Below are 21,415 nucleotides of genomic sequence, written 5' to 3' on the forward strand. Positions count from 1 at the left end.
AGTCCATGTATAAGTCCACATCAAAAATTAGAAATTACAGTTTTCCATGAGTGTATGAATGGGATGTGATAATCATATTTTAAGTATTTTTAACATGTTCTTTCTTACAGTAGGAGAAGAAATGCAGGACAAAGGCAGACCATACCTTGAGTCAAACTGAACAATAACAGTTTCAACACTAAAAAGTGTACATGTTTTTAATATGCAATTAAGTGAAATAAAAATGTAACTGAGACAGATGCAGCTATTTTTATTATTTTAGCTGGCTTTTTCAGAGCCAGTTAAAGAGTGTATGGTATTGTTAATAGAAAAATATAAACATTACATATTTAGGAATTAATTTTTGCTTTTTTCACTTACGGAAAGTTCCCAGAATGATCAGTCAGTTTATTAGGGTAAGAACATTAATTACATTAAAAAAAACCATTGGATCAGAGGTGTATGTCCTGTTAGGGTTTAGATTCTTATAAAAACGAGGGCAACACAGCATTTACTTTTTGTACAGGAGAGAAAGTAGCTGCCGTTATGCCGAGTTATTCTGTTTCTTTTTCTTCTTTTGCACTGGAGCTTCCAGCTTTTGTTTCCCTGGAATAATTTTTCTCTTTCTTCTTGCTATTTTAACCCTTTTAGTAGTCCAAAAATCTTTGTTTATCCTGGCTATTGATGATTTTTCATCTTCTGTTTCTGAAAAGAAGCAAGGAATTATTCATGCTGAACTTTATGTCCAATCTTTATAGTGTAAATAGCACAGAGACTTATTTGGATCTCATTTTTAAAAAAAGGGTTATAAATAGCTTTTTATTTTACAGTGGAACGTGCCACTTATGCTAGCTTTGCCTGTGAAATTAGAATACATAAAGATCAAGTATGTAAATAGATTACAATGCAGGAAGACAACACCAGAAAACCCAAACAAATCTGAGCTAGACTTCATAAGTTTGCCCAGCTACAGTGGCCTCACACCTAATTTTGCTTATAGGAAAATAAGACATGCAGCTCTGTCAACTGTTTGTTTTCTTAAGTATCTCAAAAGCTTTGCAGTGGTTTCCACAGTATGTTATTCCAGCAAACAGAAAGAGAACTTTAATAAATGTGAAAAGAGGCTTTTGTTCTCCAACAAACATATGGGCTTGAGACACTATCAAATTGGTAAGTGTATGTATCACTTGCCAGCATCATATCCCCACGTCTTCAAAATTCCAGAACATTTTCCAGTGGATATAGGAGAAGCCTCCCACTTGGTGTATTCCATTTCACAGTCACATTAACAATTCAAAATACAAAGTTCTGTTACCTTGACATGATGTTGCAGTTTTATCAGAGTTTTCTTTCATTTCTGAAGCTCGGTCAAGCCATACTGCAAGACATGTCAGCCTGGCTTTGGTATTGACTTCACACAGTAAAGATGGCCCATCTTTAATCTGAAGAAAACATAAAAGAAGATTATTGAAACTTAATTTTATTTCTGGTTAAACTTAATGAAGTATTTGAAGGGAGAAAGCACATAAGGTGCCCACTTTCATTGTTAGGCAATTGTATCACTCAGCTCTTGGAACACAAATACTCTATTACAGTTATCAGGGGATAAAGTGTCACAGACACATGGGCAATGTTAACAGCATCAACCCACTGGAAACTACTGTATTAGGATATTCTACCCCCCAGATCTGGACAGAGCTGCCCACACAGTTATGCAAAACTTTGCCTGCAGGGAAAGGAATTTGGTCAAAATAAATACAATGTTACACAGAAAGGTAAAGATCACTCTGTCAATTCTGTACAAGGGGAACAGAAATGTAAGGTGAAGAGGAGAGAGGAAAATCGCTCCTGCACTTACAAGTATAAAAATAATCAGAGTGGGTGAAATTAAAAACAGGCAAATTCATAGTTGAAGTGTATACATGTTGAGAAATAATTGTTTAAACTAGGCAAGATATTTATCATATAGTAAATCCTTTGTAGGCAATACATTGTAAAAATTTATTTCTGATTTTAAGAGTGAACAATAAACTTTAAAGATAAGACATGATTCCTTGCTGAAGTGTGCTACTCAAAACTGTTTGAAAATACAGGAAATACAAGTACCCAGTACATTAATGTATTTTAATTTTTCCAAAGGCTAAGTTCTTTGCCCAGCATCAGGAACCACCTTCCCTTGCCCAAACCACAGACTTAATGTTTTTAAAAGAGTAGCAACAGTCATCAGCATTACAGAAATTCAATCCATTACAATCCTTAACTGATTGCACAGTCATAACATACATAACTGATTAGACAGTCGAAAGCCTGGCTAGGTCTGATGGGAAGCATGACTTTACATAAAGTGGAGATGAGATCTCATAATATCATCAGATTTTATAGTTTGTTTAAAAAAAAAAAAAAAGTACAAAGATGAAAAAAATACGAGTGCATGAATATATGTGCATAGACATACATCTCTACATAACATAACATGGAAGAAGATCAAGACATCCGCATTTTATGTAAAATTTCCTCAGTGATTTAAAATTAACTCTTATAACAGAACTCTTTGCAATTCTGTTTCTCTTATAATTTTCTTAAATGTAACAAACAGTGTAATACACCAACCTTATCAAAATCCAGATTCCACATTTTAATGTAACCATCACTGGATGCAGTAACAATAACTTGCTGTCCTTCTCTTTCAAAACTAAAAATATCTTTTATTCTGTGAAAAGGAATACATTTTTATCTTATAGCATTGCAGTTCATGCCAGACCAGTAAGCTGAGACAAATTAAAGATGAATAGGCAACAGTCTAAAAAATCAGTTTGAACAAAAAACCCCTAAGTGACCAGCAGGAACTTGGATCTCCTTTGAGTGCTGTCATTTATCTTAGGAACATTTGCCTTTGCTAGGCTTATTGGGATTCAATTCAGAACCCTTTAGTACTGTAAAGCATACACTATTAGACACATCAGTAACATTACTGCTAATGCTTTTGTGTTTTGATGAATTGAAAGCAACATTTGGACAAATATTTGGTATTCAAAAACAGAGAATACATAATTACACTCCTATTGTTTGAACTGAATAAAACTGGTTTGTTTTTTTGAAGTATTCTAAAGAGCCAGATTCAGTAAAGAGTGGTTAAACACAAACACACTCACTCACAGATTTAGAATAGCAATACTCTTAATTCTGTATGCTATTGTTTTTGTAGCATGCATGGACAGCACAGTACTTATGCTCATACAAAAAATAAACAAGTCTGTTTGGAATTTAGCACATAAATATATTCACTTTCTATACTAAAACAAAAGCAAAATATGCCGAACATTACAAGCTGTAGAACTTTAGAGTGAACTCAGCATTGCCGTAAGTATTTAAATAGTAAACAAATATAGAATACCTGTTTTCATGAGCTTTAAATTCACACAAGCATTTTTGAGAGTCACAGCTGTAGAACCTAATCATTTCATCATCTCCAGCTATGGCAAGGATAGAATCCTTGGAATGGGGAAAGAGAAATGCAAGTGTGATTAATTTAGTGTGCTTCAAAGTGTGTTTCAAAGCAATTAAATTTCCCAACACCTCTCGGTTTTGTACTTACTGTAATAAATCTAAGTGAAGAAATCCTCTTCTCTGTTGTAATGGTGCCAGTGATTGAAGCTGTGTCAAGTCTGTAGATATCCACTTTGTTTGTTATCACAGTCACATACTTCTCTCCATCAGGGGACCATTTAATTATGTGTGCATCTGTACACATTGATACAGAGAATGTAAAAGTAAGAATCTTTAGAAGCAGCTTCTACCTAGACCTAAGAAAATATTCACTGAAAAATCAAATAAATTAGAATAAACAGCTATGCTATTAAATGTTTATTTCTGATTATCAGAATCCCATAAGGAAAAACAAACTGAAATACATTTATTTAAATGCTCTGACCTCAAATTTCAGGGAAAACAAAGACTTACTTTCGCGGTACTATGTTTTCCTTTTGCTAAAATGTTATAATTAAAGAAATGAGCTTACATATGCTTGCCTGCACGTGTAAAAAAGACATTGTGAAAGTTTGCAATTAACTGACTTGATTAATTCAGCAACTTTTCTTTACACAAAAAACAAAACTATCAAATTGCACTTCATTAGTGGATTTAGACTGATAAACTCACTTTGCTTCAGGTTTTTGATGAAAGCTGATCGTCCTTCAACAAGATTCCAAGTTCTGAAACACAACAACAGGTAACATGCATTCTGGTTAAAAACAGCACAGCGAAACTGAAATCCAGTCTGCTGTCATGAGACACCCAAAGGAAGCTTTTAAGCCTCTCTATGCATTTTTCTGCCTTCTTAATGCAAGAGAAAATGATGAGTTCGTGTATTGCTTGCATATATTGCATTGCTATAATGTTGAACTTGTGTTATTTATTTTCTAAACTACCATTTGCAATACTAAACCGAAAAGGAGGCCAATAGAAAATTGTGCTATTAAAATAGCATTTTTATAGCTCTAAAACAGGTATCTACAGCAATATGGAAACACTCCAAGTGAAAAATCCCACTAAACAAAACCTGTCACTTTTGAAAAGTTTAAGCAAATTGTCTTCCAAAATGCAAATATATTTATACATCTACAAGTGACTTGTGAAGAGTCAGAGCTCACAAGAAGAAGGTATGAACAGCTGGGACTTAGAATTTCAGATGACAAACCAATGGATCTTTGAATAATTTGATAACAAATATGTTTTATCAGTTTTGCATGGCCTAGTCCCAACATGGAATTGTTGCTTATTAAGAGTTACTGAATTATGATTCTCAGCATTCCTTCATCAGTTTTGACTCACCTTAATGTTTTATCTGTTCCAACTGACAAAGCTAATTTCCCAGAAGGATGAATAGAAAGAGATGTCACGTGTCCCCTGATAAAAACAAAACATTAGTCACATGTATTATTTACAAGGAAAATAGACATGAAAATGTACACAAATATGAAGATTTAAGAAACTTACTTATGTGCCTTAATGGATTTCAGACATTCCCATCTCTTGGTGTTCCAGATACAAATGAGTCCATCTTCAGCCCCACTCAGTAGATGTGCAGTCCCATAGAACTCCAAACAAGTTATCGTGCCTAGAAATACAATTAACAATGTTGCACACACCAAACAGTTATTGCACAAATTAATAGAGAATGTACAACTTAACAGAAAAGCTTCTTCCATCAAGGCATGCCAGCTACTACCCTAACCTTGGGAAAATCTAAATTATTTTCTAAGTATTTCTTCAAAAAAACCTCAAATTTTCTTGCTATATTCAATAGTCTGATATGCTCTATCAGGCACCCTTTACCCACACACATCTGAACTCCATCTGATCTGTTCTCTGTCACAGCAGTACTCAAAGACCATGGCAGAGGGCTTCTATCAGTGATAGGAATGCTCCCATGTCAAAGCCCTGTTCCTGACACACAGCTGAATTTACGGCACACACTGCTTCCCCATTATCACCAGAGGTATCATACATGAGTTAAATGCTGATACCATGATCAGTCTAGCTCCTGGATCTTTTTGGTTAATCAATACTGAGCCACAAATGACCCATATTTATTTGGACAGCCATTAACAGATGACTGTACCAATAGACAATATAGACAAAGGATGCACCCTCAGCAAGTTTACAGATGAGACCAAACTCTGTGAGTGGTGAGGAATGGGATGCCATCCTGAGGGACATGAACAAGTTCAAGTAGTGGGCCATGGGAACCTCAAAGTTCCACAAAGCACAGTGCAAGCCAGTATCAGCGCAGGTGGGGGGGGGTGGACAGATTGAGGGCAGCTCTGCTGAGAGGGACTTAGGCTTGCTGAGGGATGAGAGGCTGGACATGACCCAGAAATGTGTGCTTCCAGCCCAGAAAGCCAAATGTGTCCTGGGCTGCACCAAAGGCAGCATGGGCAGGAGGCTGAGGAATGGGATTCTGCCCCTCTGCTCTGCTCTTCTGAGACCCCACCTGGAACACTGCCTGCAGCTCCAAAAGGTCCACAGCATAAGAATGACATGGACCTGTTGAACCAAGTCCAGAGAAGGGCCATGAAGATGACCAGAGAGATGGATCACCTCTCCTGCAGGAAAAGGCTGAAAGAATTGGAATTGTTCAGATGGGAAGAGACTGCAGGGAGACCTTATTGTGGACTTCCAGTACTTGAAGGGGGCTTAGAAGAAAGATAGGGACAAACCTTTTAGCGGGGCCTGTTGTGATAGGACGAGCAGTAATTGTTTTAGACTAAAGAAGGGAAATTTAGATAAAATGTAAGGAAGAAGTGTTTTCACAAGGACAGTGCTGATACACTGGAACAGTCGCCCAGACGTGTGGTTGATACTCTGTCCTTGGAAACACTCAAGGCCAAATTGGATGGGGCTCTGCGTAACCTAATCTCGTTGACGATGTCCCTGCTCACTGCAGTGGGGTTGGACTAGATGACCTTTAAAAGATCCTCTCCAACCCAAACTGTTCTGTGACTCCATCATGTACTTTGCAGTTGTAATTCAGGCAGCACATACAGTGGGAAATGTACCAGGTTAGCTCCTCTGGCAGCAGCAGCCTGCTTTCACACACAAACTCTCTTTTGTGTGGCTCCTGTGCACTTGTGACAGGACAAAAACACTGGGAAAGATAGTAGCTGGGAGTAGGCATGGTCTAAATAAGCCATCCTGATAGAAGAAAAATGGCACATTTGTGGCTCATAACTTCTTAACCAGTTAAAACTACAAATAATTTAAAGCAGCAGCAATTTTTGTGAGCTAATACCAAAACAATTGTTTTTATCTTCTATCTCAAAAGCTTACCTTGTTTGTATGATCACACCATCATGGCTGCAACACCATCTCTACTACAGTCTTATTAGAAAAAAAATCAATTTTCTTCTTCTAGCAAGGGACAGTTTTCCAGCTACAATATTATGGTTTCATAAAGGTTTTTTACAAAGGAGTGCTCCCTTACCATTGTGCTGTAGCAGCGCCCCATGTTCTATCCTCTTTTTCATGTCATAGATTTGTATTGTCTCATCTCTGCTCCCAGTGACCACATATCTGTTATTTACTGCTACAGCTGACAGTGAGGCGGAGTGGGCATGATGTGTAAAATCAGGAACGACTGTCCACGACTGTAAATGAAATGCAAAACAAACAGGTCTTTCTCCAGCTCACCACAGAAAGCTTCCACTTCATTGTCCTGTAATTTTATTTTTTAAAAGCAAAAGCTGAAAAAGTATATGTGTAAAAATCAGAATCACAGAATCAAATAGGTTGGAAAAGACCTCTGGGATCATCATGTCCAACCCATGACTGAATATCACTGTGTCAACCAGACCATGGCACTGAGTGCCACCTCCAGGCTTTCCTTAAACACTATAATGGATGGTGACCCCACCACCTCCCTGGGCAGCCTATTCCAATGTCTAATCACCCTTCCTATGAAGAAATTCTTCCTAATGCCCAACCTAAACGTCTGCTGGCACAGTGTGAGGCCATGTCCTCTTGCCCTGTCACTGGCTGCCTCAGAGAAGAGGCTAACCCTCACCTGGCTACAGCCTCCTTTCAGGCAATTGTAGAGAGTGGTAAGGTCCCCCTGAGCCTCCTTTTCTCCAGACTAAACAACCCCAGCTCCCTCAGTCACTCCTCACAGGACTTGTGCTCTAGACCCTTCAGCAACTCCATTGCTTTTCTCTGGACCTGCTGCAGTATCTCAATGTATTTTTCTGAACTGAGGGGCCCAGAACTGAACACAGCACTCGAGGTGTGGCCTCACCAGTGCCGAGTTCAGGAGGAGGAATTATACTTAGCTGTAAGCATAATGGGATCTTACTGAGTTAATGTGCTGTTAGAAGATTAGTCCAAAGGATTTAAGTGTGCAAACCACCCCTTGTAATCAGTGTTGCGCTTAGACGAAGCTGTCTCTGCACAGAGATAAATCACAAGAGCAAGAGAGGCGGATTCTCTCGTTTTCCATCACGGCAGGCTGGAGACACGCCTTCCACCTGGCCCCAGCCCACGTTCCATCCATCCTCCGCACCGCGTCGGGAGGAGCGACCTCGCACCGCAGCCCCCGCACCCACGTGGCTGCCCGCAGCCCGGAGGCTCCGCCGCTCCCGGGCGCCCTTCGGGCCCGCGAGGGGGCCGAGTCTGGCGGCAGAGGCCGCGGAGAGGCCGCCCCGCCCCCGCAACGCGCTTTAAGAGCCCCGGCGGCGCCCGGAACCGCGGCTGCGGACGGGCGAGACGGTGAGTGCCGGGGCGCGCTTCCACAGGGGCGGCCATTTCCCCCGCACGCTCCCCTGGAGGCGTTCGAAACCAGGCTGGATGGGGCTCTGAACACGCTGGTCTCGCGGAAACTGTCCCTGCCCGTGGCAGGCGGGTGGAACGAGATGGCCTCCAAGGTCCTTTCCAACCCAGACCGTTCTGTGCTTCTTCCCGCTCCCCCCACTCCCGTTACCTGGCCGGGCCGCGTGGCGAACCCCAGCAGCACCTGCTCGTAGCACCCCGCCACCAGCTCCATCCGCCACAACGCGGCGCCGCCCGGGGACTCCCGCCGGCTCTTCCGCCGCCCGCCCGTCCGCCGCGGTGCCTGCGCAGCTCCGCGCCGGCCCCGCGCGCGGCGTCTCGTGCGCTCGCTCCCCGCGGGTGAGGAGAATCCCAGGGAGCCGCCGTGGAGGGGGAAGCGCCGGCGGCAGCGGCGAGGGGTTGGGCTGCGTGCGGGCAGCCTGCGCAGGGGGGCCTCGCGGGCGGAAGCGGTGCTGGCGGTGATGGCGGCGGGGAGGACGAGAGGCGTTAGTGCCGGGATGGCGAGGGGGGAGGGGAGCGGTGGTCGGGATCGGGGGCCGCTGACGGGGAAGGGGGTGCGAACCGGGATGTTGGGAACGAGGCGAGGTGGGCTGGGCCGGGGTGTTCGGCCCTTTCCCTTCCCCGGGGCCGCGGGGCCCTCGCCTCCCTCAGGGCGCGCGGGGCGTGGAGGCCCCGGCGGCGCTTGGGCCGAGGCACCGGAGAACCAGCCCCTCCCCAGGCCCCGGCCCTGCTGGCTTTTATTGTTATTTCGTCGGGTCGTTTTATATTTTTTCATTACTTAATTTTTTATCGCGTAGCACAGTAAGCAGGAAGCGCGGCCCCGGCGCCAGTGTGGCCGTTTGCGGAGGGCCGCGGCCGGGCGGGGCGCACTTGTGGTCGGGCTCTTCCGTCGTGCCGAGTGGCTCGGTTAGAGAAATGCGTCACGGCTCGGGCCTGGGCTCGGCCGGGGTCACCGCGCCGGCCCCAAGAGCTTTGCGGGGCTCCTTCATCCCCGTGCCCTGCCCCAGGCGTCGTGTGAGCGAAATTAGAGCCAAAGGAAGCGGGGCGGATCGCCCGCTGCCTGGTTGAGCGGTGTCTGCACGGGCGATTCGGGCCGTGAACAGCTTCACCCACCTTCTTGCCCATATAAACTCACTAATGCAAGAAAGTGGAATAAAATAAAAAGTTGCTATGGGGTCTGTGTAATCCAATTAAAGATAAGTTTGAATTCTGGAGGTTGAAGCTGCCCTACTGCTTAAATTAAAGCTAGCTGTAACTGTAGATATAGTTAAAGGAAATGTAAAAAAAAAAGTATATTAGTACACGCTGGTTTAATTGCTTTTAAAATGTTCTTGTTTTGTAGTGAAAAGGTGAACATTGGGCAGGGAGGCATACAAAACTGGTTTTGCATAAAAGTTGGTGATAATCGGCTGAGAAACATCACTTGACTTCTGATAGCTTCTTGCAACAAGAGCGCTCTGTCGTGTGTGCCATCTTCCATCAGGTCTGAACGAGTGAAAAGTGGTAAGTTAAAAAAAAAAAGTTACTGCACAGCTGTGAATTAAAAATTCAGTATTTCAGTGTTGAGAACATGGAGGAGTTTATGGTTCTTATTGAAAACTAATGTTAGAGGACATTTTTACGTGGTTATTGTGTTAATAATGACCACCCTTAACAGGAAGTTGCTGCTGATAAATCTTTATAGTGAACACAATGACTTTCAGTTAGCATGTGCTCAGTGTAGCATACACAAACCGTACTAGTATTTTAGGTCTCTTTGTACTTGACTTTTTTTCTTGGCTTCACAACGGCTGTGGGGATGAAGTCCTTAGTTACTTTGAATAGCACCATGCGTGGATGCCCTAATTATGGTTTATGGCTATCCTGTGTCAAGTTAGTGTAATCGTTTTCAGAAGTAGTGCTCTGAACTGCTCCACTCTTCAGGCAAGCCTTGAAGGCATTGTAGATGCTCTCTGTTTATTGCATACTGTAGCTGTGGATTTAATCAGCCAAGATCTAAAACATTACATAAATTCTTGTATGGAAATGGGAACTACAACTTTGGCCGTCGAGGATCTGCACAGGAGATTTACCAGATGTAAAAAATTGGTAGGGGTGAAGAATGCCTCTGTGTGAAAGTAAATGCAGAGTATTTTGCAAATGAATTTGTTTTTTGCACTGTTTTATGTTTGTTGGATGACTAGGGGGAAAAAGCCTAAAGAAAGGATATTGGGATAAACAAAGATACATAGGTCTTCAGGAAAGTGTATCCACTGGTTTAGTGATGGCAGTGAAATGTTATTTGCTGGTTTTGGTTTTGATGGTAATGAGTGAAATGTGTATGTGGAAAAGGCAAGAGGGAGGAGAAAAGGTGCAGAGAAAGATCATGTTTGCTTGTACTGTGCCTTCATCTTGCTTTTATTTCTCATATTCTTTAGCACATAGGAAGTACCACTGTTTTCAACTGCATAGTTTGTGGTATGAGTAAATTTAAATTTGGATAAAAGGTGAAGAAACCAGGGAGGTTGTACAAAACATATTGAAACCTCTGTCCTTTGACTTGCTTTTAACTATTTTAAAATCTTTTGGATTATTGGGTTATTATATGAAGGTATTTCTGAATTAAGGGTAAGGTATAGGGGACTTAAAAGATCTCTAGAATTTTCTAGTGCTTTGGACTGTGGGAAAACTTTGTGGCCTGTTACAGCTTAGGACAGTGAAGATTATATCTAATCATAATCCTGTTGGCCATATATCCTTTTTATCTCCAGTGTTTTAGCAGTGATAAGTCAGAACTTACTTTTTTTAAGTTCTGAACGAATAACATATGGTGGGCTGAACATATTTGAAAGTAATTAATATTGAGGATAAAATCCTTCACCTTCTTTTTCTCCCCCACATTTTTTTCAGCTGAAGGAGTGTAATAAATTGAACCTGTGCAGTTACACTGTTCGAGAAAGACAGAAGACAGTTTGAACCATGGCAAGCCAGGTAAGATCATTTAGTCAGAAATACAGACTTGCAGTACCTAAATGGATTCCAGAACCATACTCGGAATTCCTAATAAATATAAAGCTGACATAGCTAGCTTGCTCTGAGTTGGATGTTCTTTTAGTCCTAAGATTTCTTCCGGCAATGTGGTAATTGGTGGCTGTCCTCAAGACACTTAATTGTGTCGAGTCAAGCAGGTTGGGGGGCATTACATGAAGCTTTGCAGTTTGCATTATTTGAGCGCGAGTTCTTTTGAAGAACCTTGCGCATAACACTTTGTATAAGATACGTGTGGAGATGTTATAGAGGAAGAACATTAAAGCCTGCGTAAGTAAATTCTATGGAACATCATTCTTATTTTTGGAAGTCCTTGTTCTTCAGAATCTTCATTGAGGAAGGCAACTGGTGTTAACAAGGCTATTTCCCCGCTTCTTTTGTGTTGTAGTTGCCCCACTCACTTCTTTTTTGAGCTGTGGGTTTTGGGGTTTTTTTTTTTTTTTCTTTTTTAAAAGTTTTTTCCTTTTTTTTTTTTTTTTTTAATTCCCCGAGAGGCACCTTTTTGTGCCTCTTTCTTCCTGGCCTTGCATCTGGGTTTGACTTTTCCTTCAGCCATGCTAGGGCCCGTTCCTGGTCTGCTTTCTCCTTAAATTCCATTAATCGGCCTCTTGTTGTTCCTGGCCTGGGAAAGTGACTCACTGCTGGGTAGTGAGGAGAGGCATCTCACAGAAGAATCCTTAGGTGAGGGGAGATAGGGACAGTGAAGATCCCCTCTAGGCAAGAGTGACAATTTCCCTGCCTCTTCATCATGCAGATTGTGCTGCGGCAGGGTTTTTTGCATCCTGGAGCTCAAGCGGAACACAGTCCAGTCCTGAAGCTAATTAACATTTAGGATTGGCCAGCATCAAAAGGCTATCTGGTTTGTCCCTAATTCCCAGAGGAAGCTGTCAATCCTTTAGCCAGCTTGACAAGTCAGGGGAATATGGCTGTTCATACAATCCTTTGGCTCTGTTATTTTTGCCAGGCGTTTTCCCCAGAGGCTGCTTTCCCTCATGGGAGGCGGAGGGAGAAATGGGACCCCAGGCTTCTTTCAAGGGCAAGGTGAATATGGGGAAATCACCTGTGGTGATGGGGAGTGGGAGGGAGGAATGTAAATGAGGCTAAATACTATAAAGGTGTTTTTTTTTTCTCCCTACAGGACTTGATGGCAAAAAAAAGAGAATGTCTCCAGGCCTACAGCTGGTGGAGAACACCGCAGAAGAAACGGAAGAAAAAGAACAAAATAAAACCAGGAAGAATAGAGTTTGTGCCTAGCAGTACTAACACAACCAGGTAAAGACCTTTAGAAAGGAGCAACTCTGACCCTTTATCTTTTTAAATTGCTAATGACTAGTGAATGTCATAGATTATTTTAAAAATTCTGAAATGGCATACCTGGTGCCTATACAATAAATACTGCTTATGGAATTGTATTGCCATGTGAATAATGAAGATTTTTTCCTAGTTTGTCTCTCATAATTGCTTGAGATGTGATGTCAAAATAGTCTTAGCTCTTTTTGAGCTCTTTTTGAATTCTGGCTGTAATTTAATATTTGTTCTTGGTATTTTTGGATATCCTGCCCTTCAGACAACAAATAATAGCTTCTAAAACCAACTTGTAAAAGGATTCTTTAATAAACTTGGATGGGTCCTTGTTGAAATGCTTGCAAAAGTCGTAGAATGGACTTAAAGAAATTAAGAACTTGCTGGAGTGATGGCATTACAGTTCTGTGCTTAACACAGTTTTGCTTAATGCTCTCTTCATATTTTGTCTCCCTATTTGTCCAGCAATAACTACTTACTTGTATGTTAGGGACTTTAATGCTGACATGAACTGTATTACTCTGAAACTTAATGGTGGTTCTCCTATCTTTTTAAAGACCGGATTATTCAATATTTGTTGGGGAGCTGACTCCAGAAGTAGATGATTTTCAGCTCTATGACTATTTCCTAAAGAGGTACCCTTCCTGTATTGACTGCAAAATAGCAACAGACCTGCTGGGATATTCCAGGTAATGCCTGTGAAAATGTGTTAATGCTGTATGTTTGTTGCTATAAGTAATATATAAGAACTTACATTTGAGATGGGTTTGAATTTTCTTCAGAGGCAGGAAGAGAGATTATTCTCTGGCATTATTTTTTAACAACATAGATCCTTGAGGTTCTGAAACTTTATGGTTAGTTTTAGCTAACTAATGTGTTAAGCTTCAATTCAGCCAAATGCATATCTGCATGAATGTGGTTAGATGGTGGGAGAACGGAGAGCTCTGCATGGACACACCTACAGCAGTGTGTCCACTTAGTGCAGTACTGAGGACAAAATAATTCCCTTTTTATGTGTGGAAGAGACATGTAAGGCCTAGCAAATCTTAGTGGGTTGGGTGATGGAATTACTATTATTAATAAAAGATGCATGGTAGAAGTTACACTGGCCAGGCAGAGGGTGAAGCAGGGATAAGTGAATTTGTTGTTCAGAAAACATTGGCTGTACTGGACTAATTCAAGAAACTTAAAAAAAAAGGAAATCTGAGAGAGCAAATTTAGAAAGAATGTTGGAGCTGTAGAGTAGTAGGAACGGGTTAATACTGATATATTGAATATACTGAACTTCTGTTAAGTGCAGAAGTATATAATCTGGTTACTTACACAGTTAGCTGTTAACATGTACTGTTTTGCTGCTTTCAACAAGTTGCATCTTAATGCTTTCAACAAAACTTCTTGCTTCTGGCCCAAGTTTTTAATTTTGTGAAAGCATCTTCTGTGCATGCGCACATGCCAGGGAGGTTGCTTAGGTAATAGAAGCTATAGTAGCTATTGTTTTCATGAAGACAGAAATTGAATTAATTGGCTTTGTAACTGTTATGACTACTAGAATTTGTTTTCTCCCTTTGAAAATTGTAGAGGGTATGCCTTTGTCAGATTTGGTGAGCAAGGTGATCAGATGAGGGCACTGCAAGACTGCCAGAATGCACCAGGTCTGGGGGGAAAACGAATCCGGCTGAGCATAGGAATTTCTAAAAGGTAACAAATGAGTTGTGCATTGATACAGTAATTCTGAATAATCAGATTCTTTTAGCTCTGCCTTTGTAAAGACTATGGCCCTTGCTATAATGGCTGTACAGGATGCAAAATCAAAATCAAGAAGCATTATGTTTTGACTGCCTGGATCCATCAGCCTCTTTGAGGATTGCCAGGGAAATCCAGCTCTTAAGTCTAGCCAGATTGTATAACTTGGGTTTAGCTGCTGTTGTGACCAGCCTTAATGCTTATGGTAGTGAAGCTGAATGTGTTTGTAAGTATTTAATATTTGGGCCTGAAGAAGTAGGAGGGACAGCAAGTGTTTATTTTTATGCTAGGAAGCTCTTCTTCTAGGCCTTTCCCCTTGGCTTAGACAAGGTAGCACATTGTTAATTTTAAAGTAGACTGGCAGAGGAAGGAACTCTTCAGTGGAAAAACACAGAATATAGAGGGGAAGAAGCCAAAGAAGATGTTGCTTGAACAGTTTACTTAGAATACTACTCTTTGCTCCTCAAGTGATTAGGTCAGCAGGAAAGTTGATTGGGTTTAAGAGGGTTGTTTTTTTCTGCCAGCTCAGTTCTCTTTGTCAGTTTAATCCAGTTAGAGACTTGATACCAAATTTGATAAACTGTGATCCAGAATACAGACAAAATTAGAACAGTCTATGAAACAATTTCAGTATATATTCATGAGGCTAGCTTGTGTGTTCTGTTAGAAGGCTAAAAATAACAGCTCCTGCTTCTCTTCCCTGGATAATTTTGCCAATCAACATTGCTTTGGAACAGAAATGCCCTTACCCAAGAGAGCACTGTCCAGATTTGCTTTCACTAACTTGCTCTGAAAATGAGGTCCCAATGAAAGTTTTCCCCTCACTTCTGCTATCCAGAAGAGTGTCAGCAGTATTTTTAGGTGTTTGTTTCCTACAGAGATGGATGTAGGAGAGAAGTTGGAAGCAGAAGACTGACACATGAAACATCATTTATTTACTAGAGTAGTAAGACAATAAAATACCTGATTATTAGAATGTACGCGTAGCTTTACAGTAATGAAGCAGAAATGTAGTGTGAGTATTGAAATACACACCACTAATCTACACTTGTTTCTGAATGGCTGAGTACTATGCTCTCACAGCATCCAAAAATACAGCCATCAGAGTAGTTTGTCATTAAATCGCTTACACTGGAAATGATTTCTGAGCTCCTTCAGTTTGTGGTCTTGGCAAAAAGCCCCAATCTGAATTTTCTGTAGCAAAGTGGAGATAAAGGGACATTGGACACTGCAAACACAGGAAGTCTGCTTGTATGTAATCAGTGAGGAAATGTGTAAGCATAGGGCATTTTCTTGGAATGTGCAGCTGATTTATCCCATGTAGTATATATCTGTTTTAGAACAGACTACTCGTGTTCGTTGATGGTTGTCATTAGTCAACTTGAAGTTGTCCCTGGGAAAAATCTGCTCAGGAGAGGAAAAGCAGTGAAAACAAATACCTGGCCCTTTGGTCTTCATAACTAATAAGTTTTGTAATTTTCTTGCTTTGGCTTCATTCTGGATAACAGCAGTGCTGACTTCACCTGATAGCTAAGCTTTGGCAACTGTTCATGGACCAAAATTTGGGAAGGTGAAGGCAGACATGGTAAATTTACAGGCAGTATCAGATGCTCCTCTGAAACAGATAATCTGACTTTGCCCCTTTTTTCTGGAAATAACAAGATTTGTGTTAACAAAACAAAAGTTGGAAGGACTAATTAAATGTTTAAAGTGTCTTTAAAAAAGCAGTGCTTGGTAAAGGTCTCTGATCTTATTTTTTTTAATCAGTAGGATGCTTAGACAATACCAAAAGTATTCAAACTGAATATAGATAAATGTAACTTGAGTTAATGCATAGAAATAATTACTTTTGGCATTGGTGAAGGTGAATATTTGCTCTCCTCATATAAATGTGAGGTGTTGTGCTGTGACATAAAACTTTGGCAACTGTTTAGGAAAGTTTCCTCATAAATTTGGAATTGTGTGAAATTGTTAATTTCAGCACTGGGTTTATAGTTGTTCTCAAACTCCTAACTGTATTTATACCTTCTCATGTTTCAGACTGAAAGCAGAATTCCAGCGGTACCAGTCGTACAACTATAATGATTATTACCAAGATTATCAGAACTACTATTCACAGTGGAATTACGATCCTTATGCTGAGTACAACTACAGCTCCTATACTCCCTATGATAGCATGCAAGCTGTTGGAGACTGCTCTTTAGGAGATGCTGTTATGGCTCCAGCTGTTTTTGAGGTAAGGATACTACACAGTTAATTAAAAAAAACCCCTACAATTAACAAGTCATATGGATTATGTAAATCAGAGCAAAAAAGTTCTAAAACTAAAATCATGCAGTCAGATAAGTATGAAGGTAATGTTCAACATTTTGGATTTAAGTGCTTGAGTTCATGTCTAGAATTAGATATTTATGCAGTGGTATTTGTTAATGAATTTCAAATAACAGTTCTGATAGCAAGTTTTTGCAGTGTTTCTCTTATCCTGTTTTTCTGATGTACTTTGGTTAAAGAAAAGTAAAGAATAATTGTAATTGATCAACTGGCTGACCTAGATATGATCATCTTACAACTTCCAGAAGTGCATTTCAAGTGGAATTATACTATGGTTTTCTTAAAACCAACCAAAGCATTAAAAAGCAACAAACACCCCACAAGAAACCCTTCCCCAACAAACGCCACCCGCTCCTGCTTATTTTATAGCTGTGGGAAGAAGGGTGTATTTGGGAGCATAAAATTATTTTGGATTTGTGATGCTTTTGGAAACTGACTATGAATACTTTTTTTTTTTTAGGAAGCTTCGGCTGTGACTGAAATCAATGATGACCTAATAACTGAAGGTAATGGTAATTCTATCACTGCACCTTGAATTTAGCCATACTTCTGCCCAGTGACTATTGGATAAAGAACGGGTTATAGCTAAGATGAAGTAGGATTTTAAAGCTAATGGCATATACCATGTCACGTAGAATGGGACATTGTCAACAATGCTTTGCAGTAGGCTTCTTTTAGCTTGCCTTCATTCTCCTTCCAGAATGGTCTGTTGGAGAAGGTGCTATATCTTTGTATTGATTCTGCTAAGATTATTTTACGTTAAGCTCATTAGTAGAGATGTCTTGTAATAGTGTCCAAAAATTTTAATTACCTCAAAGTGTCTGCTTCATGTGAGAATACCAGTACAGTCCTAGCATTTGACTACACTAATTCCAAAAGGAGCTGGACTTGTTAGCTTTATTAAAATTGTATGTGAATAAACATCTCACTAGGTGTATTATTAAGTTTGTTAAATCATTAAATTTACCTGAAGTACACTATATTAGGCATTTACTTCAGGTTTTCGTGTGCAAGCCTCCCAAATTCTGATGCTTGTACTTACCAGGCTTTTATTTTCAGATCCACAGCTGTACTTGGATGTTGATGAAATGAACAGACAATTTATGGAGACAAGTGAAGAACTCTATGATGCCCTCATGAATTGTCACTGGCAACCTCTGGATACGGTCACTTCTGACATCCCCTCTGCTATTTAAGTGTCTTATATAGCATGACCGTTATGACCAAGGTGCTAAAATTACATTTCTTCTACATTACTCTAGATCATAAGTTTTAAAGCACAATGATAGGTTGGGGGTTTTTTTGGCTATGTTTTTGGCATTTTCTGTAATCTTTTTTTTTTGTTTTGTTCATCACTTGGAGCATCTTGAAATCATGTAAATATTCTAGAAATGTAAAGAGTTCAGTGGGAGTCTAAAGATAGACTTGCCTGTGTAAATAAAATTTTGTTTCTGCAAACTGGCCAGCAAGAGATTTTACTTACATATGCGAAACACCTTCTCTTCTGGCTTGTGGAGTTTAGCTGGAGGCAGTAGGGGCATTTCACCTGTCTTTGATATGGGCATCGGCACTAGCAAGAACTAGCTCTCACATACTTCCAAGATACCTAGGCAATCTTACAAGGTCTTAATCTTAACATGCTGTACAGTTTTAACATACAGAAGGGTAACCTTGGAGCTGCTGTAGCTGCAAACATTCCAAAGTCTAAGGATGATACCCACTGATAATTTTACTTCTGCCCTTCTTGTTAGTGTTCTCATCTGACCTTTTACAGCAAAGAAACTGGTGTAATATAATACCTGTTCCTACATATAAAAATCCTTGGAGGAAACCAAGGTGGTTTAAAGAAGGAAGAGAAACCAATCAGTATTTGAAGTATCACAGTATCCTCTTCAACTAAGTTGCACCCTATCCTAAACATGTGTTATTTGTCCAGTCTTCATGCTAAAATGTTTCATAGTGATGAGGTTTATAACATTTTAGGATGACAGTTCTCAGTATTCAAGTCAAAAGAGGTTAGGAGAGATGGCAATGAAGAAAGTTCTGCTTTAAGATAGCAACTTCTGAGTGGCTTCGTCTGAACTGTTTATCCCTGAAAGGATATAAAGTATTTTCCAAGGGACAGATTAAGTTCCTGTTTCTACTGTGTACTCCTGTACACAATTAAATATATTCAGGCTGGAAATAAATTAATACTTGTTGAAGATAAAAAGATTGAAATTATCATACAGCTAATACATGTGAAAGCTATTCAAGGCATTTTGGTACTGATGTGTGTTTTGGGGGCAGTCTAAACCATAATTGCTAGGATGGCAGGTTTTTTTTCTTTAATGACTTAATTACATTGAAGTGGTGGTCATATCCCATATGCTGTTCTTAAATGTGAAACTAGTACTGCATTGCAGAGTGATGATTTGGTACGGCAGGTCCCTTCTACCTGCTCACCAGAATCTCCCTCTTCTCACAGTTTGATTTCAGCTGGGCTTTTTTTTTTTAAGTCCCACCCGTGAAATACAGATGCTCTAAACTGGAAGGGTCTTTTGGTGTGATATAAGAATTTCATTCTTCCTGAATTTTGTGCATTGCAGGTGTAGAAAGAGAGAAAACAAAAGCCCTTTATTTAGGCAGGGAGACAACTATAACAGTCTTAGAATGTTTCCCTGCTTTGGAGAGAACTAGTTGCCAAGTGGCTGAAAACTGGGATTTTGCACATGAATGTTTCTCTGGTGTGAACTGGTTAGTCTTTGGGGGGTCACAGTAGGGAGATTAATAATGGAAATGTGACAGTGGAATAAATGAAGCAAAGAGAATCTGGATGGGAAAGAGAACTGTGTGTCTGTATAGAATTGTTTCAAAGGATTGCAGAAGGGAGGAAACTCAATAGATGCAGGCCCCTTGAATTTTGATGTGAGGATGTAAAACTTTCAAAATCATGCTGGATTTGATGTCACTTCAGTTGCAGTGCACAGTTGGGGTGCTTGAGCTTGGTAGTACAAACCAGTTGCTAGGCAAAGGATTTTGTATCTAGCAAGCACCGTCATCACAAGCTGGAAGATTATAACCCAGGCACAGACCTGGAAGTGTCCTGCTTTGAAGTGCATATCCTGCTTTGCATAGCGTTACCTAACATCATACTTTACCTGTAGCAAGTAATTTGTGGAAACCTTTCATTGTGTTATCAGATACTAAGGGTGCATGTTGGCTTGGTAGAAATACTATAGAGTATCCACTGATTTTTTTTTTTTTTAGCTTTTGGGAGGTTGATCCATGTGTGAATTATGTAACAAGGAGCCCATGTAGTTGTGTGATTTCACTTTAATCAGCACTGTATTATCACAGCACATAAACATCAGAGTCTGTAGTCACAATATTTATGCAGAGTTTACATCTTAGCAAGGTCTCCACACTCTGCATTATAGACTGTTTTCAGACATGCATCTTCTGTTCTGGGCTGTGAAGTACCTGTATAGTGAAAATACTGCTTATGAAATGTAGTGAAGGAGGTTGTTTGAGCCATTAATTGTGCAAACCTGAGAAATGTTGGGAGAATATATTTTCTTAGTCAGCACAGAAGAAAAGTGAGTTGAAGAAGGGAGTCTGCTGGTTGCAGCCTATGTGAGACTTTTAAATAGCTCTCTGATTTTGTTTTCTGTCTCCTGAGCCTTTCTAGTCTATACTGCTTACCAGTTGGGAGTGCATATCAAGATACTGTGTGCAGCATATTCTTTACTGTAAATGCACACCAAAAAAACCTGCTGGCATTCATTGCTGAGACTTTTAACTGGGGAAACTTCCAGCACTGGTCCAGCTACTGCCTCACTTAGCAAGCCTACACAAAGACCTGAACATGTCCATGATGCAGATGCCTGCTCTCAGTTCTGCAAAGAGCGAATTGCAGTAGAAACATTTTAAAAAAAGTATTGGGACCAATGTTTTGAACACTACACTATTTCACTTTGGTTTTTTTTTTTTTGTCTGTTTTGCCCAGCTGAAAAGTTGTGGAGTTTTTTAAGTCTGATGAAAGGGTTTTTTTGAAGACTATCAAGTACTGGTTTTATAAACTCTTCATTGTACCTAGCTGTGATAGATAGTGCCTTTACCTAAAACCCACTTAATTCTTGAAGAAGAGTAATGTTTTTGTTTTCCACTTCTCTGAACAGAAAAGCTTTAGTACCATGGTTTGAGGGGCTAATGATCCTGCAGTCAGTGAACAGGGAGGAAAAAACAGGCTAAAAACCAGTGAAGACTGAAAAGTGTTCAAAAAGGTTAAATGGTACTTAAGCCGTGAATGTTTCTTTTTGCAGGGATGCTCTTGGACCAACAGCTTCTTTCTAGCGCTACCTCAAAGTAACTTGCAGATATAACTCACAGGGAAGATTGATCAAATGGTGATGATCACTATCGTTCTGCTGGAGATATATATATATATATGCCTTTTGTTTTGTCTCATTTTTAATGACATTTATTTAACTTCAGTGACTCATGTTAATAGACATTGTTTGACTACATCAACAAGTATTTCTGAGTCATGAGTTTCTTTAAAGGTATGTCACCATATGGAAATTGTTCTAAATAGGTAAAATAAGTAAATAAAGCAGCACTTGAATTTACAGAGCAAATGTCTAGTGTAGCTACATTTGACATGTATATGGAAGAGAAAAACATGTTTACAGCTTACCTTAATATTCTTAGCATGCATGAAGAGGGAAGCTTG

The 21,415-nt window shown here is 40.2% G+C and overlaps 2 protein-coding genes across 12 annotated transcripts; one reads left to right on the top strand and one right to left on the bottom strand.

The window, feature by feature from the left end:
* Nucleotides 1-234: 234 nt before the first annotated feature.
* PAK1IP1 (PAK1 interacting protein 1) lies at nt 235-8,585 on the bottom strand. Of its 2 annotated transcripts, none has more exons than XM_072924005.1 (10): nt 8,450-8,585; nt 6,962-7,124; nt 4,975-5,095; nt 4,810-4,884; nt 4,138-4,190; nt 3,575-3,720; nt 3,374-3,471; nt 2,590-2,689; nt 1,295-1,421; nt 235-678 (listed from the first exon to the last, which is right to left on the bottom strand). In XM_072924005.1, the coding sequence occupies exons 1-10, from the start codon at nt 8,510-8,512 to the stop codon at nt 524-526; spliced, it is 1,101 nt and encodes a 366-aa protein (XP_072780106.1). In that variant the 5' UTR covers nt 8,513-8,585; the 3' UTR covers nt 235-523.
* LOC100229913 (tRNA selenocysteine 1-associated protein 1) lies at nt 8,028-21,320 on the top strand. Of its 10 annotated transcripts, XM_072924158.1 has the most exons (11): nt 8,642-8,783; nt 9,641-9,801; nt 11,188-11,268; nt 12,290-12,366; nt 12,464-12,597; nt 13,185-13,316; nt 14,206-14,325; nt 16,411-16,606; nt 17,162-17,207; nt 17,761-17,929; nt 21,006-21,320. In XM_072924158.1, the coding sequence occupies exons 4-10, from the start codon at nt 12,337-12,339 to the stop codon at nt 17,895-17,897; spliced, it is 795 nt and encodes a 264-aa protein (XP_072780259.1). In that variant the 5' UTR covers nt 8,642-8,783; nt 9,641-9,801; nt 11,188-11,268; nt 12,290-12,336; the 3' UTR covers nt 17,898-17,929; nt 21,006-21,320. The 10 variants fall into 10 exon arrangements, with proteins under 10 accessions (XP_041570518.1, XP_002187792.1, XP_041570519.1 ...); XM_041714584.2 differs by lacking the exons at nt 8,642-8,783; nt 21,006-21,320 and adding an exon at nt 8,028-8,238 and having other exon boundaries at nt 17,761-18,159; XM_041714585.2 differs by lacking the exons at nt 8,642-8,783; nt 21,006-21,320 and adding an exon at nt 8,501-8,637 and having other exon boundaries at nt 17,761-18,159.
* The last annotated feature ends 95 nt before the right edge of the window (nt 21,321-21,415 follow it).

This window comes from Taeniopygia guttata, chromosome 2 (assembly GCF_048771995.1).
Source record: "Taeniopygia guttata chromosome 2, bTaeGut7.mat, whole genome shotgun sequence".
NCBI classification, from domain to species: domain Eukaryota; kingdom Metazoa; phylum Chordata; class Aves; order Passeriformes; family Estrildidae; genus Taeniopygia; species Taeniopygia guttata.